Below are 15,322 nucleotides of genomic sequence, written 5' to 3'. Positions count from 1 at the left end.
TCTAATTGTACTGAGTTCCATCAGAGAAGCCTCATTTCGTGAACTTAACACATTTAATACACATCTAATAAGAGAAATAAATCTAATAAATCAGATGAAAAGAAAAGCTGCCTATAATCTAACACGTGCCACTATGACAAGAAAATTATAGAAGATTACTCCCTTGATCCTTCCGACTTCTACACTGCTGAAAAGCACTAGTCTTTTTCTATGACAGTCAATGCCATTAACGTATCAATTTCCTCCTGTTAGTGGTTCATCACTGCAGAAGATTACGAAAATAGAACCTTCCTTCCCTGAAGGAGCCAAAATCTTCAGGTGCAAAATAACTCACTACTCTAGGACACCTACAAGAGAAAAAAAACCCAACAACCGCCTGTTCAGGAGATGTTCAGATAAAAAGGGAAACACCAAGGGGGGAAGATTCAGTGGAAAATGTGCGGTGGTTCTGTCTAACAAAATGCTTTGAGAACAATGCTACTCAAGCATACTCAGTACAAAAAGTTCATTAGAAAATGAGCACAGTGCTAGTTAGATTTTGGCCTTGCATTGTTACAAGTGGCATGAGTTTCAGCCCAACACAATGCGTACTTTATTGCCTCAAGTTTGGGACTCAATTGAAAACTACTTGGGCAGCTCTCCCATTCAACTTGTCATTTTCCATGCAAGGAGGCTGTGCAGTTCCTCTCCTGCTGGAGAAACATGCTCAGGGCTACATTTTCAAAGCACCAACTGGGGAGTTAGTCTTAAAATTCCCATTTATTTTAATGGGAGTCACACGGCTAAAGGCAAATGCAGTGTTAACCTTTTGGGAAACAAATCAACCAACAGCGCTGAGACAGGTTGTTGGGGAATAGTGGTATTTCAGATAGCTCTACTGGAAACAACACGAACTCACCATCCTTGTATTCCCTGATAACACGGTAAAGTTGCCACTCTATATGACCCATGACCACTACTCTGAACAAAACCTGGGGTGCTTCTGAACATTCACATGTGGCATGACAAGACCATATTCAGCTTTCAGACAGCTGTGGATGGAGAAACAAAATGATACAGTATCTTAAACATTCAGGGCACATCTACACAGTGAGCAGCAGCCTGTGGCCGCAAGTGTCAAGCCCAGATCATCAGACTCGGGCTCATGGAGCTTGCACCACGGTGCTAAAAATAATTGTGTAGATATTGCAGCTTAGGCTGGAGTTTGGGCTCTGAAGCTTAGGGAGAAGTGTAGGTTTCACAGCCCAAACTATAATGTCTACACTGCTATTTTTTGCGCTGTAGCCCAAGCCCATCCGCCCAGGCTCTGAGACTCACTGCTGTGGGCTGCTGCTCGCTGTGTAGATGTGCACAGAGGTCTTGATTTGCAAAACCTGAGACGCCAAGGGCTACACACCATTGAATGTCTAGTTTGTGTGCAAATACCATGACTGCACATGGAAACCTCTTTCATGCCCAGTCATTTCCTAATGACCTTCCTGCCCTTCTCAGTTCTAAAACTGAGGGCAAACGGAATTGTTTGTAAAGTTTTTAATGTGGGTTGTTTTCAATGAACGTGATGGTGATGAAACTAACAGTCCTACATTTCTGTGCCACTTTTCAAGCCAAAGAATCCCAAAGCCCTTTTATAAACGTTTATGCAAACTATAGTCAGTGTTCATTTCATCTGCTGCTATGCAACACTTTGAGAAAGCGGTGATGTGTTTTCCACATAATGAAACAGTAATACCTTGCATTTCAGTACAGTACAGCCTTTCATCCCAAAGGATCCTAAAGCAATTAAGAGACTTTCCATATACAGCAATCATTTCTGTCACCCCTGAAATGCAGCCACTTTGGGAGTATAAAACGGCAGCTGCTTAATATTGAACAGCAGCATCACACAATTATACAGTCCAGGATGTAAAGAAGAATATTCAATTGAAATTGCAGGGGAAGTTTAGACAGGCAGAACATCCTCAAATAGAATTTGGCCAGGACACAGGGAGAAGAAATATCCTAAAAATAGCCCATTATATTTGTTTCTATCACATCTGCTTTGTTTGCAACAAGTGAGATCTGAGTTCCAGCGCATGTATCGCCATTTATTAGTGACTGAACTCTTTCCCAATAACAGCTTGTTACCACCACAATGTCCATCGTAACAGTTATATAGTTCTTTGTTTTGCTAGTCACTCTAGCACACAGGTTTACAACTATGGTCTGCAGAGTAGTCCATGCTGAGCAGGCTGGTCACATGATGCTGGCTCCTCTTTCATTCCTAGCTGCTAAATCCTATTAAAAGGCAGCTAAAAATACTGAATTAAATATTTCTTGTGTGACACTTTCCCACATAAGCAATTGTTGTAGTGCCACAGGGAAGTCATATGACTGTGAATGGTGGAGCGATGTCCATGATACAATGTCTATTAAAAGATGATCCAGGCTCTGAAAGAATTGTAGACCCTCTACTTAATGTAATCAGTATAATAAATATGTATAAGGGACTGTGCCTTTAAGGGCTGATCTTTCCAGACAAAGCCACGCTATTTAATGGATGGCTCTTGGCAGAAGGGAAGATGGCTATTTGGGTTATGATAGAGAGGCAGAAAGTATAAGCTTTAAGCTAAGGAGAATTTAAGTCATTAATGATCAGTTTCTGCCCTCAGATTTCCATGGATAGCTCCCCACTGAAATCAAAGGGGTCTGTGTGCCATGATGGACCAGCAGAACTTGGCCACAAGCCAACATTAAAAAATGGTGACAACAACGAGTGAGATGATTCAGTGAACACGGAACTATATCCCTACTGCACTATGAAATTGCCCAATCATCTGGTAAGGGACTTTCCTCCAACATGGAAAACACATGTTAAACCACTGTCAGTTGCCAGCACATTAGAGTACAGTATGGTCTGTCTGAATAAACAGTAACACCAAATGGATAGCTTGTGGCTTCCTTTGTCCCAGGTTAACCTCTATTTCAGCCATCTTCTGCACACAAATGCACATGGGCCAAACCAGTGTTGGGAAGGAAGCAACGTTATATCTGCTACTCCCCTCACATGCTTTCCAGTCGCTGGCTGATGGTGGCTATGCATTCAGAAGGCTTGGAAGCACGCAGAAGGCTGAAGATTTCTCCCCTCACATCTGCTATGTTTTCGCTTCAGCTCAGTTTTCTTCGGGCAAATCACTTTCACTGAGACTTTGTTCCAGTTTTCAGAATTTGGCCCAAAAACTGTATTTTTAGGTGTGCCTTAGGTGTATTCATTGTGCTCCTTGCATGCAGGACAGGCCTAACAAAGAAAATAACAGAACGCCACTAGCTGTCACCTTCAGCCCCCAACTAAAACCCCTTCAATGCATTATCAAGGATCTACAACCTATCCTGAAGGACGACCCAATACTCTCACAAATCTTGGGAGACAGGCCAGTCCTTGCCTACAGACAGCCCCCCAACCTGAAGCAAATACTCACCAGCAACCACATACCACAACAGAACCACTAACCCAGGAACCTATCCTTGCAACAAAGCCTGTTGTCAATTGTGCCCACGTATCTATTCAGGGGACACCATCACAGGGCCTAATCACATCAGCCACACTATCAGAGGCTCGTTCACCTGCACATCTACCAATGTGATATATGCCATCATGTGCCAGCAATGCCCCTCTGCCATGTACACTGGGCAAACTGGACAGTCTCTACGTAAAAGAATAAATGGACACAAATCAGATGTCAAGAATTATAACATTCATAAACCAGTCGGAGAACACTTCAATCTCTCTGGTCACTCGATTTCTGATCTCAAAGTGACTATCCTTCAACAAAAAGACTTCAAAAACAGACTCCAACGAGAGACTGCTGAATTGGAATTAATTTGCAAATTGGATACAATTAACTTAGGCTTGAATAGAGACTGGGAATGGTTGATTCATTATAAAAAGTAACCTATTTCCCCTTGTTTATTCCTCCCCCCCTCCGCCCCTACTGTTCCTCAGACGTTCTTGTTAAACCCTGGATTTGTGCTGGAAATGGCCCACCTTGATTATCATACACATTGTAAGGAGAGTGATCACTTTAGATAAGCTATTACCAACATGAGAGTGGGGGGGGGGGGGGGGGGGGGGAAGAAAACCTGGATTTGTGCTGGAAATGGCCCACCTTGATTATCATACACATTATAAGGAGAGTGATCACTTTAGATAAGCTATTACCAGCAGGAGAGTGGGGTGGGGGGAGAGAAAACCTTTTGTAGTGATAAACACCCATTTTTTCATGGTCTGTGTGTATAAAAACATCTTCTGTATTTTCCACAGTATGCATCCGATGAAGTGAGCTGTAGCTCACGAAAGCTTATGCTCAAATAAATTGGTTAGTCTCTAAGGTGCCACAAGTACTCCTTTTCTTTTTGCGAATACAGACTAACACGGCTGTTACTCTGAAACCTGACTTAAGTGTGTGATCTTAAATTCAATCCCCCTAAGGATACACATCAGTAAAACTCGATTGCATGATTGGAAATCCAACTCAACAGAGAGTGTGAACATGGTTGAACTGAATTAATTGAAAATGTGAAACATACACTAGTGGGGAAAACGTTTGCAGCATAAACCCATCTCTGCTGTAAGCCTTGACAAGGAAGCCTTTGAGCCGCTAAAGTCTTTGGTGTTACATTTCGCCAATCACTAAACACAAAAAATAAAACACAACAAAAATCAAGATCCTTTTGATCCATGACCTCCACAGTGAACTGAACGTTCTGAATAACTTAACAATGAAAGATTTACAGTATAAGAGAGACTTATTTTCACTTCAGTGTTTGCTGGGGTTTTTAGTGGCCAAATCCACTCAAAAATACCCTTATCATGGCGTCTGGCTACACCTGGATGACAGATGCCTCTTCTTATTGACTTGCCAGCCCAACTCCTTGGGAGTTCAGAGATCCCTCTGGGACAGACTCTCATTCGTGATTCTGTTCCTGAGGGTATTTTTAATCAATGATTTTGAATTCTCAAGCCGGAATAGGAAGTGAGCTGTAGCTCACGAAAGCTTATGCTCAAATAAATTGGTTAGTCTCTAAGGTGCCACAAGTACTCCTTTTCTTTTTGCGAATACAGACTAACACGGCTGTTACTCTGAAACCTGAATAGACTTTGGGAGGCTAGATTAATGAAAGGCAATGAGGCAGCCTCTCTTTTGCAGAAGCTGTGAAGAATGAGATCATTTTATATTAGCACAAGACACAAGAATAATTCCCCTGAAATGAGTAAACAGTGAAGAGATTTTATTAGGGAGTGAGCAGGACTTTATTTTAACAATGCAAGTCTCTATTTAAGCTCTGAATAAGAGAAATGTGTTTTTCAATGCCACAGTTTTATCAGCACTTTTAAGGGGGTTGCCTTATTAATTGAAATGGCTCTTTTAAAACTGTAGTGAGAAACATGAATGAGTTATAATGCTACCTAATATCTACACACTTGAGATCCTGGGATGGGAGGGTGCTACACTATACAGAGTAAGTTCAAAGTGCTATTATTATTAATTATTATTTGATTTAGTGCCTTTCATCTTCAAAGCCCCTTCTAAATATGATAAAGATAGCAAGTAAATATTATCCTCATTTTGCGGATGGGAAAACTGAGGCGCAGAGTGGTTAAGTGACTTGCTTAAAGCTATACAGTGAGCTCATTTCAGAAACTGGATTAGGACCCAGGTATATTCCTCATTCTTGTGCTCAGACCACTAGATGCCACCTTTCTCCAAAACACCTACAATGCCAGAAGGCAGCCATGTTGGTATTGACTTTCAATGGTGGCTAGGCTCCTGAGCTCCTACAAGAGCCTAAGGTGCTTTAGAAGCTGTTCCCCAAGATGTTTGCAGGCAGTATCTCTATAGTGATGGGAAAAGCTCTGACACCTTCCATTTAAGATCAGACAAATGATCCTGACTTGGTTGGTGTCCCCTACTGATAGACGGAACTGAGAGTGTGGGAAACTTCTAGTGGATCCTTCATGGATGCCCATCTCCACAAGCACATTTGTCTGTCTGAGATTTGATTCTTTAAGTGTTGGGTCTGATGAGCTGAAGTGTAGAACAAAAGTTAACAGGGGAATGCTGCAACACGGATACAATCCCTGTAGCTGGAGGCAGTCAGAAGCCCTAATTCTTTCTGAACTATGCAAAGAATTTTGTGTATGTTTTCAGCACATCAAGATTTATGTCCATAAATCAAAAACAACTGCATAAATAAATGAATATCAAACTTTGTTTGAAGTGCATTTTTTTCCAGCCTGGAATCACTTTCCTTTGGCATTTGTGATTTTCATTGGCCAGAAAGCTCTTGTTGTTTCCCTCCTTACAGTGCAAGGTTGTCCAAGATAGGGAAAGGGGGGAAAACCTAGCACCAGTTGGTGAGTGAGTTGAGTTTTTTCCCCTTAGGCAACGCAGGTTACACTGTAGCGATACAATACAAAATCCAGCAGAGTGGAAGTTATGTTACCCTAACGACAATGTGGCTTACAGGGAGCCCTAAGGAATGGAGTGATGTACAAAGGCCCAGTTAAAGAGGAGCAAGGCAGGGTTGTTCTGCAGACAGGGAAGCACAAGGATTCCAGCAGCTCCTTATTGCTAACCAAAAAAGGGAGGCATGAATGTTGTCATGAATAAATGTGATGCATTTCCAGTGCTTGTATTTGTGGGATTGTCTACTTCACAAGTATTAGGCAGCTCTTGGTTTGTTTGTGGAAATAGCAGTGAAGCCCAGAATTTTAGCACAAATAATTAATTATTCATTTGAAAATCTGTACCAAGAAGCGTGCTGTTTGTTATTTGCTATGCATCATTTGTTATTCATTTTTGACTGTTTGCTCTTTGGGAGGGGATTGTGTTTGTTTAGGAACTACAATAACAGTAATATAATAAATATTTCTCCTGTTTTAAATCTTTCAGTTACCCAGAGTCAGAGAGTAGATGTGACTTAGGTGCTCTGTCATAAACTACTCGTAATCAATAGCAAAAAGACAAAGTGAACAACCCAAGAGGTTGAAATTTATTCACATAAACTCTTTGGTGAATGCTAATAAACATCCAACGCATTAGCAGAAGGTAGGATCAACCAGGTCTACTGCTGACCTTTAAAAGGCTACCTTATTTCAGGAGTAGAAATAATGCTGTCGTTAGACACTTGAAATTTTAAATAAGGGGGAAGAAAAGTGGACGATGTATGCTGGTTAATCTGTTTCCCCCAAAAAGGGACCTCTGTCCACAGGGAAGAAAATCAAAGTAGCTTGAGTGATGACAGTGCCCTATGAGTGAATATGAAGATGATCTCTGAGTGCTTTGCAAAATGCAGGAATCAAGCCCAGAATGTAAGTTCTTGGCAGTTAAGTAAATTATTCCTTTAGCAGCTTCTTTGTATCAAATGACTTTAAAGGAGGATGAATATAGACACACAGCTCACTAGCACTGGATGCGCAGGTGAACGATTTTTATGGAGAAGGAGGGAGGGACATCATTGTATGGTGCTTTAAATATCACAATTAGCCATTAAGACAAACATTGATTTCCCTGGAGGTAGAATAGCAGCAGGAGGGTGCAATTTTGGCCATCCACCAGGAAAACTCTTTCCTCCTTTAATGGGCCTCAGAATCCTTTCCAGCAAAGCTGTTTTTTGTTGTTAATGATGTGGGCTTTCTTCCTGCTCCTGCATTCTGCCAGTGCTCAACAGGAGAGGAGTATGGGCTCTGGGCCACTGGTACTAATGAGGTTTTCTGGACAAATGGCATCCAAGTCCAAACAAGGGTAAAGCAGTCCACATGTAATCAAGAGTGTGATGGTATTTAACAGACTGGGGATCATGGGAAATAACTATTTGAATCAACATGGAGAACAATACTATTGCCTGGAAAATGGTTTTCTTGGATCCCAGCCATGATATTGGAACTGAGACTTGAACTGGGTATGTTCTGTATAGGAATCCAGCCTATCTGAATCTACTGTATTTGGAATCACTCTCACAGTGACTCCCAAAAACATATGAAACTTGGGGAGTTACCTGACTTTTACCTAAGTACATCTACCATGCTATTTATGTCACTCAGTGTTTAACTTCAGTCCGTTTGATGCAAGGCCTCCTTTTGAATCTACCTCCCCCATCTTGTCTCTCAAGAAAAAGAAGTCTCGCAGTGAATCAGTCAGCTGCAATATCTGGCTACTGTCTGTAATTTCCTACCCTGGTTTTTTTCTACTACACTGTAGTATAAATTTAGTCTCTTAGAAAGCGAAAGATCACAATGCCTTATGTGAAACGAACACCAGACCAGCTCTGTCTTACCAGCAGGCGCTTTGCTAGGATGTTTTCAACAAGCTTGAAGTCATTACGCAGCTGCTTGCTCTTGAAACTTGTACCCTCCATCTCCTCATCAGCATAAAAACGGAAATATTGGGATTCATCCTTGAATTCGCTCTTCTCCAGGACTGAAAACCAAAGGTGGAAGACACACACACGTGGACAGAGAGAGAGCGAGTTAGAAGGAAATCTAAAAATATCTGTCCAACCTTTAGAAAACCAGAGACCAAGCAAAATCCTGACCACCAATTCCAGCCAATCATTTATTTAGCACACTTTGGGCACACCTCTCCAAGCTGCATGGTGGATCGTGGTCTGATCTTCAGTTCTTCTGATCATAGGCATAGTTTGACTTCTATATTTGGGGGTCAGCTCCAGTCAGGCCAACGGGGCTGTGTGTGGGGGAGCGGGGAAAAAATTCCATGCTTGCCTGAGGCTTGTAGTTTGGGAGGGCAATGCCCTCTCTGACACCCCTAAATTACACCCGTGCTTCTGATGCATGTGGAATGCCCATCGGGTCCTCTTAGAAGAAAGTGCTATGTACTATATTATTAAGCATTAGACAACTATGTATTAAGAGGTCTCATCTCTGGAAACACCACTTGGAACCTGGAAAGTAAATATTACTTCCCCACTGAATCAGCACTTCTTCATTGGTCAAATGCTGATTTATCTTTGACAGTTTGTCTAATGGAGCTGAAACACATATGGATGTGATTTGTTTACTTCCCTGTCTTGGCACCAGCATCATGGAGGAAGACAATGGGCAGATTCACAGCTCTGGGAACAATATTGCTCTTGAACTGCTTGTTAGAGGGACAGCAAGGGAGTCCACACGTAACGGTTCAGCGTGCATGTGGAATGAAGGTATTAAGAATGGATAGGAGAGCTGAAAATGGAAGTGGAGTTCCACCATATGGCTCTGAGAGAGGAAGGCTGTTGTATGTGTGTAACAATAGCTTTATAAACCAGAGTAAATTTGGGTGCTAGTGCCCAAAGAGTTCCATGCTGGGCTCCATGATCCCTATCCTTACAGTTTTAAGACCATGCCCAATCCCCATGGCTCCTGCTTACTCATTTTCAGTGTGCCTCTCCCTGCAGTCAGATATGGGACACCTTTTCATGCTTTGGTGCAGAATCTGAAATACTCAAGGGAGGATGCAGTGGCTGCTTTTTCAGCCACTAGCTGGAGAAATTCCCATCTGTAAACACAGGCCCATTGTGAGGCTTCCAAGGGCCAGTCAGCTCCACACAACAAAAAATGGCCTCAGAAGAAAATTTAAAAAGCTGCTGAAGGAAAGAGACTCTCTTGAGAAGTTAATCACTTGTCTGGCAGGGACTTGCAGAACCAGTTTGGCCGTGGTGTCTGTTTCCTAATGTCTCTTTCGTCTTCTGGGGCCAGGTCAAGGGTGGTTCTGATTAAAGCCTATGGGTAAACACTGCAGAGAAATCTACAGATAGCCTCTGATCTGGCCCAGAGCAGCAATACCGGTGCTCGCCACACTCCTCCTCTCCAGTCCCTGACTCACCTTTTCCAGGAACATTTCATTAAAATTTTTGCAGCCATTTCATTTATATATGTATAAAATATATCTATATAGTTAAAAGCCTGCCGTTGTCACAGGCAATGTATCCCAAAATCTGGGCAATGGCTGGGGCACTACCTGAGGGTCTGCCAGAGATGGGGGCTCTACAAGGCACATTTTCCAGTTCTGAGCTCAGGTCTCCATCACCCAATCACCAGGCTGGAGGGAAGGGATGAAAGTTTGGACCCTCTGCTTCCCTGGGGATTGCTCATCACTTGTCTCGTTTTCATGATGGGCCATATTCTGAGACACTTGCTCATGTTGAATAGGACCTTGCTCTGAACGGATCATTGTGGCTCTTTGAGAAGTAAGGGACTACGCAATGTGAATAAGGGGATCACAATCTGACCCTCCCATCCCTCTTCCTCCAGGTTTCCTGACTGGGGCCACAGCTGCCAGCTGAATTGAAAGAGAACGAACATGCTAGTGAGTTTCCATATGGTGAGTTCCCCCAGTTCCATAAACTGAGATTAACAGTTAGACTCTGGGAACAGGCTGTGCTTGCTACAATGTCTGTTCAGGGATGGGCAATGGGGGCAGAGAATTTAATTCAAACTCTAAAGCCCCAAATGGCCACAAATTCTCAGAATCCATGCTTTTACCACCGATGTGATTTTTCCATTGGCTTTGCCCATCTAAAATGCCCATTGGAGAGATGGTACCTTTTCATTTTGGGGCACAAATTATAATGATGCTCCTTCACATCCCCTCACTAATTGCTACTCCTATATTGCACTAGGGTTTCTGGATATTTCCGCTGGGTTTCCCACATGCCGCATCTTGATTACTATGAGGACATGGGAGATGGCAGAATATGGGGTCATTAAATAGCCGGCGCTTTTATTTTAGAGCAAATCTTCACTGCTGGAGGGGTGCAAAAACAATCTAAAATAGCCACGAGAAATTAAAGAGCAGGGCAGACCTCAAAACACAGGGCTGAGCTTGAGAATCTGGCAGCTCCAGCCGCTCAGCTCTGAGGGCTGCCAAGGCAGATCCAAGAGGCAGAAACTGGACTGAGCAATTTGGCAATTCCTTTAGAATAGCTCAGCCTAGTGTTTGGAGATTCAGCACAGGTTAGACCAGTGCATGCCATGTTATTCCTGAGACCCACTGAGGTACATTTCAGGACAGTACTTAGCATGTGCAGCATTTCCGATGGCCCAGTCATGGCACTGAAACACATGGCGAGAAAAACATCTCCCCTCTAAACTGGCTAGGTGCTGCAGTGCTTACCAAGAACATCATCAACATGGGGACACTACTGGGGAGCTATTACCCCAATAGGCTCAGTGCCTGCAGTATTCCCCATGGCTGCATTTCAGCTGGATCCTGCTGGGACCTCTGCAGCTGTTTGTATATCAGCACGTGTGGCACAGCCTATAGGAGAGGGATTTGCAGATCTCCCCAGTTAATGAGACTGAAGTGAGAGCTCTGTTAACTGGCTATGAGATGGGTTATTGATACATTACCATGATGCATGAAGCCGTTATTGCACAGTCCAACACCCAGTGCGACCGCTTCCTCCCGAGTCTGACAGTCTCCCTAGAAACAGGAGGATAAATGTTACACCTCAGACTACTTCCTAATCTAAACAATTTCCCCTCCCTGTGCTTGCAGCTCTGAAATTAGCAGACTGGCAGAGAACAATAGCAAGCAATTAAAATAGGCCTCCCTTTGCCCAAATCCCATTCATTCCTATATATAGCACCCCTTCCCTCCCACAGGAATTGGGAGGACAAAAGACCAGGCCTCTGGAAAGCAGCTATTTTACCAGCACAGACGCATAATATTACCTCAGCGTGGAGACATTTTTCTTTATTACTGGCAATCGTGATAAAGATTGAGTTCAGTACCCATTAGCCACAGACAATACCACTCATTCTTAGAAGGAGAGAGAGATTTTTATCTATATCTAAACCAAGAAAGGGAAAACGCTCTCTGCATAATCAGTTCAAGTGAACTCCCAAAGGTTGCATTTAATTAAACTTCTATGGTACTCTGTGTTCTCATACAGCCAAATCTGCAAAAAAACGACTTGCTCAGTTAAATATCATTTGAAGCCCTCAAACCAACATTTCAAAGTAGGGTGCAAGAGGTGAGTCTGCAAATGTGCCTGTTACAAATCATTAGAAAGTAATTTGCATGCAGAAAATTGGTTATTTGCAATAAATGCCCAAATTCTGCATTGCAATAGCTTATTTGGCATGCAGAAAGGAAGATTTTTGCAGGTGTGCCTGCTGCACCCTCTCTTGCTCACTGCCAGACCTTGCAAGGTGCCGAGTAAGGTTCACAGCTCTGAGTGACATCCCACTGAATTATGGGTGCTCAGCATCTCTCAGGATCAGACCCTATTGAGGTGCCTTTATTTCTAAAATAAAGGCTGCAACTGCAGCCATTTGAGGTTGTTCTCAAGAAAAAATACAAAGAAACAAAAAATGAAAAATGTATGAAGAATGACGAGGCTCCACGCTGCAGACTTTACCCATGCAGCCTGGGATTTAGCACTCAGATTAAGCTCACCGTTTGAGCACAGATCCCAGCCTCCCCAAGCCCACACCCTGCAGCTGGCTAAGAATGACTGACATGCTTAGGGGTAGATTCCTGTTACCCTGCCTGACTCATTTTCATTTAGGCTCCCTCCCTTCTACTTCCTGATCTTCTGCATACGCTGCTCACTGTGAGATGGTATGACTGCCACTATCTGACAGCAAGACAAAACCCATGGTATCTGCAAAACAAAAAGCAATGGCTGTATCCCTGCCAGGATACAGTGCGACTGCTCCAGGGGTTGCCTGAGTCTATTTCATAATCCCCCAAGGATACACATGCAGTAGGTATTAATAAACATTAAACTCATTTTTTAACTGTAAACTAATTTCAAGGCTTTACAATGCTCTTCTCAGTTTCAACATCCTGCCATGTGACAACTCCCAGCTACCACTATGACTTATTTTTTAGGCTAAATGGATAGTTCATTCTGCATAGGGGCTGGGATTTAAAATCTAATTTAATTCTGTAATTGTGAATAAATTGAAGGGGAAATGCCTTCTGACACCGTTCTTAAATTAGCCTTTGGGATCTGGTTCTCTTCCAGGCAACTGCACATTAAAATCTCCAAGTGCGGGGATTCTAAAGCAAACTTGGCTAACTCCTGCTGACGTTAGTGTGGCCTCAGATCACATCTCTTGAAAACCAGCACCTTTTAAATTTAGGAGGCAACTGAAAATAGAGCATTGCAGATCCTCTGTGCATATTTCCAAATAGTAATCCCTCCAACTGCAAGAAGAGCAGTAATAAAAAAACCTTAAAGAGAGACATCATTGAACATTCTACATATAATTTTAGATGCGTCTCTTGCAGAAACTGCACATGAAACTCAACACCCCACCATGTTACTCTGGTTTTATGCCAGTGTAATCAATGGATTGCCCTCAATGGAGCTACACCCCGGGAAACAATGAGCTAACATAGCGGTGAATAAGGCCCAATATCCCTTCATTATTATTTGTATTGCAGTAGCACCTAGGAGCCCCAGTCATGGACCAGAACCGCACTATGCTAGGCACTGTACAAACACAGAGCAAAAAGACATTCCAAAGAGCTTGCAATTTAAGTCTAAATCAAGAGACAACAGATGCAGACAGACAAGAGTACAAGGAAACAATGAGACACTATTGGCCAGCATGTTAGGCAGTGTTCTCAATACACTAGTGGCCAAACCATGGCTAAGTTTTTTTTGTAGACATCACTCTAAAGGAGAGTTTTCAGGAGGGTTTTGAAGGAGGAGGAGGAGTTAGTTCTGGGGATGTTCACAGGGAGCTCCTCCCAAGCATGAGGGGCATCATGGGAGAGAGCACAAAGGCACCTGTTTGGAAATTTAACAAGGGGGTGATGGATGGTGGCATCATGAGCCAATCGGAGGTGGGGTGCTGGAACAATTTTTATAGTGGGGGAGCTGAGAGCAATTGAACCAAACTGTAAACCCTGGATATAATTGAAACCACTTCAAGTTAGGGGGTGCTGCAGCACCCCCTCCCCACATCCCTAGTTCCAGCACCTATGATCAGAGGTGGGAGTCTACATCTCAGTAGTGAGTAAGAGATGAAAGGTAGAGTGGGGATAGGCCATGGAAGGCTTTGAAAGTGAAGACAACACTACAGGTTTCCATAGCATGGAAGCAATTTTCTGTTAAATTTTATGGGAAAGTTAAAAAAAAAAACTATAGAAAAGTGATAATTTACTATTAAGTTCCATAGGACCTATTCGTAAAGCAAGGAATGACATAAGTAGCAGGAAGAATCCTGATGGATTTTGGTATCCATGGAAGAATTTGTAGTGCCACCAGTTAGAAAAAAAAAATCATATTTTTGATTTTTAATTTAGCAAATTTGGGACTCAATCCAACTCCCACTAGAGTCAAAGGAATATCTCCCAATGACATGAATGAGAATTGGGCCCAAGTCAAGATGCAGAAGTTAAATGTTGACAATGTTCCTATTAACTAACTGAATACATCAGACATTTTTTCTCATATAACACACACACACACCAATTTAGCCTCTATACACAGATGATTCAAGCCTAATGCATGAAGCATAAAGGAAAATTCAGTGAACAGCAAACCTGCAGGCTGGATTAACCGAAGAGAATGAGGAAAAGGAGGAAAAAAATGAGTTCACTTTCTCCAGACCTAAGACTGATCTTTTATTTTGACCTCTGAGTCAACCTCTTGCCTGCAGGACTGTGATGAACTACAATCATGGCTGCATTAGATTGATTAAATTGCTCCCTTTTGGCCACAGCAGCTTCTTCCCCCCCGTTCTCCATGGACCCTGTTTAGCCACATGGAACAGATTCAACAACCTGAGCTCTAAACTGCCTGTTTTCCTCCCGCCTTTGCTAGGCGGGAATAGGTAGCCCCTCTTTCAGCTGTTTCATTTGATAAATGGGGTCCCACAGTGTCTCTTCAATCACATTTGTTTCCTTAACGTAAAAAGATGTCAAATGCAACTGAAGAGAACCTTTCCGAAGAAGAACATTCCAGGCCTAATGCTCATTTACACAAAGGCCCTTTTACGTCACTTTGGCAATATCATGATACCTAGCTCTTATATAGTGCTTTTCATCAATGAGAACTTAAAATAAAGGGGTCTTTATGTAAGGGAGAGTCAGGTTCTAGGGTTGTCGATTAATCGCAGTTAACTCAGGCGATTAACTGAAAAAAATTAATTGTGATTAAAAAAATTAATCATGATTAATTGCAGTTTTAATCACACTGTTAAACAACAGAATACCAAGTGAAATTTATTAAATATTTTGGATGTTTTTCTACATGTTCATATATATTGTATTCTGTGTTGTAATTGAAATCAAAGTGTATATTATTTTTTATTATAAATATTTGTACT

General features: G+C 42.4%; 1 protein-coding gene across 5 annotated transcripts in view; it reads right to left on the bottom strand.

Moving 5' to 3' along the window:
- PREX1 (phosphatidylinositol-3,4,5-trisphosphate dependent Rac exchange factor 1) overlaps positions 1-15,322 on the bottom strand; it is a 225,226-nt gene that overhangs the window by 48,715 nt on the left and 161,189 nt on the right. For all 5 annotated transcript variants that reach the window (XM_037915550.2, XM_037915549.2, XM_037915551.2 and 2 more), the window contains exons 15-16: positions 11,384-11,456; positions 8,314-8,456 (exon numbers count right to left, since the gene is read on the bottom strand). In XM_037915550.2, the coding sequence (XP_037771478.1) occupies positions 8,314-8,456; positions 11,384-11,456 (216 nt within the window). The remainder of the gene's footprint in view (positions 1-8,313; positions 8,457-11,383; positions 11,457-15,322) is intronic.

The sequence above is a fragment of the Chelonia mydas genome, chromosome 13 (assembly GCF_015237465.2).
Source record: "Chelonia mydas isolate rCheMyd1 chromosome 13, rCheMyd1.pri.v2, whole genome shotgun sequence".
NCBI classification, from domain to species: domain Eukaryota; kingdom Metazoa; phylum Chordata; order Testudines; family Cheloniidae; genus Chelonia; species Chelonia mydas.
The sequence above is the reverse complement of the archived record's forward strand: the minus strand, read 5'-3'. Positions and strand labels throughout refer to the sequence as shown.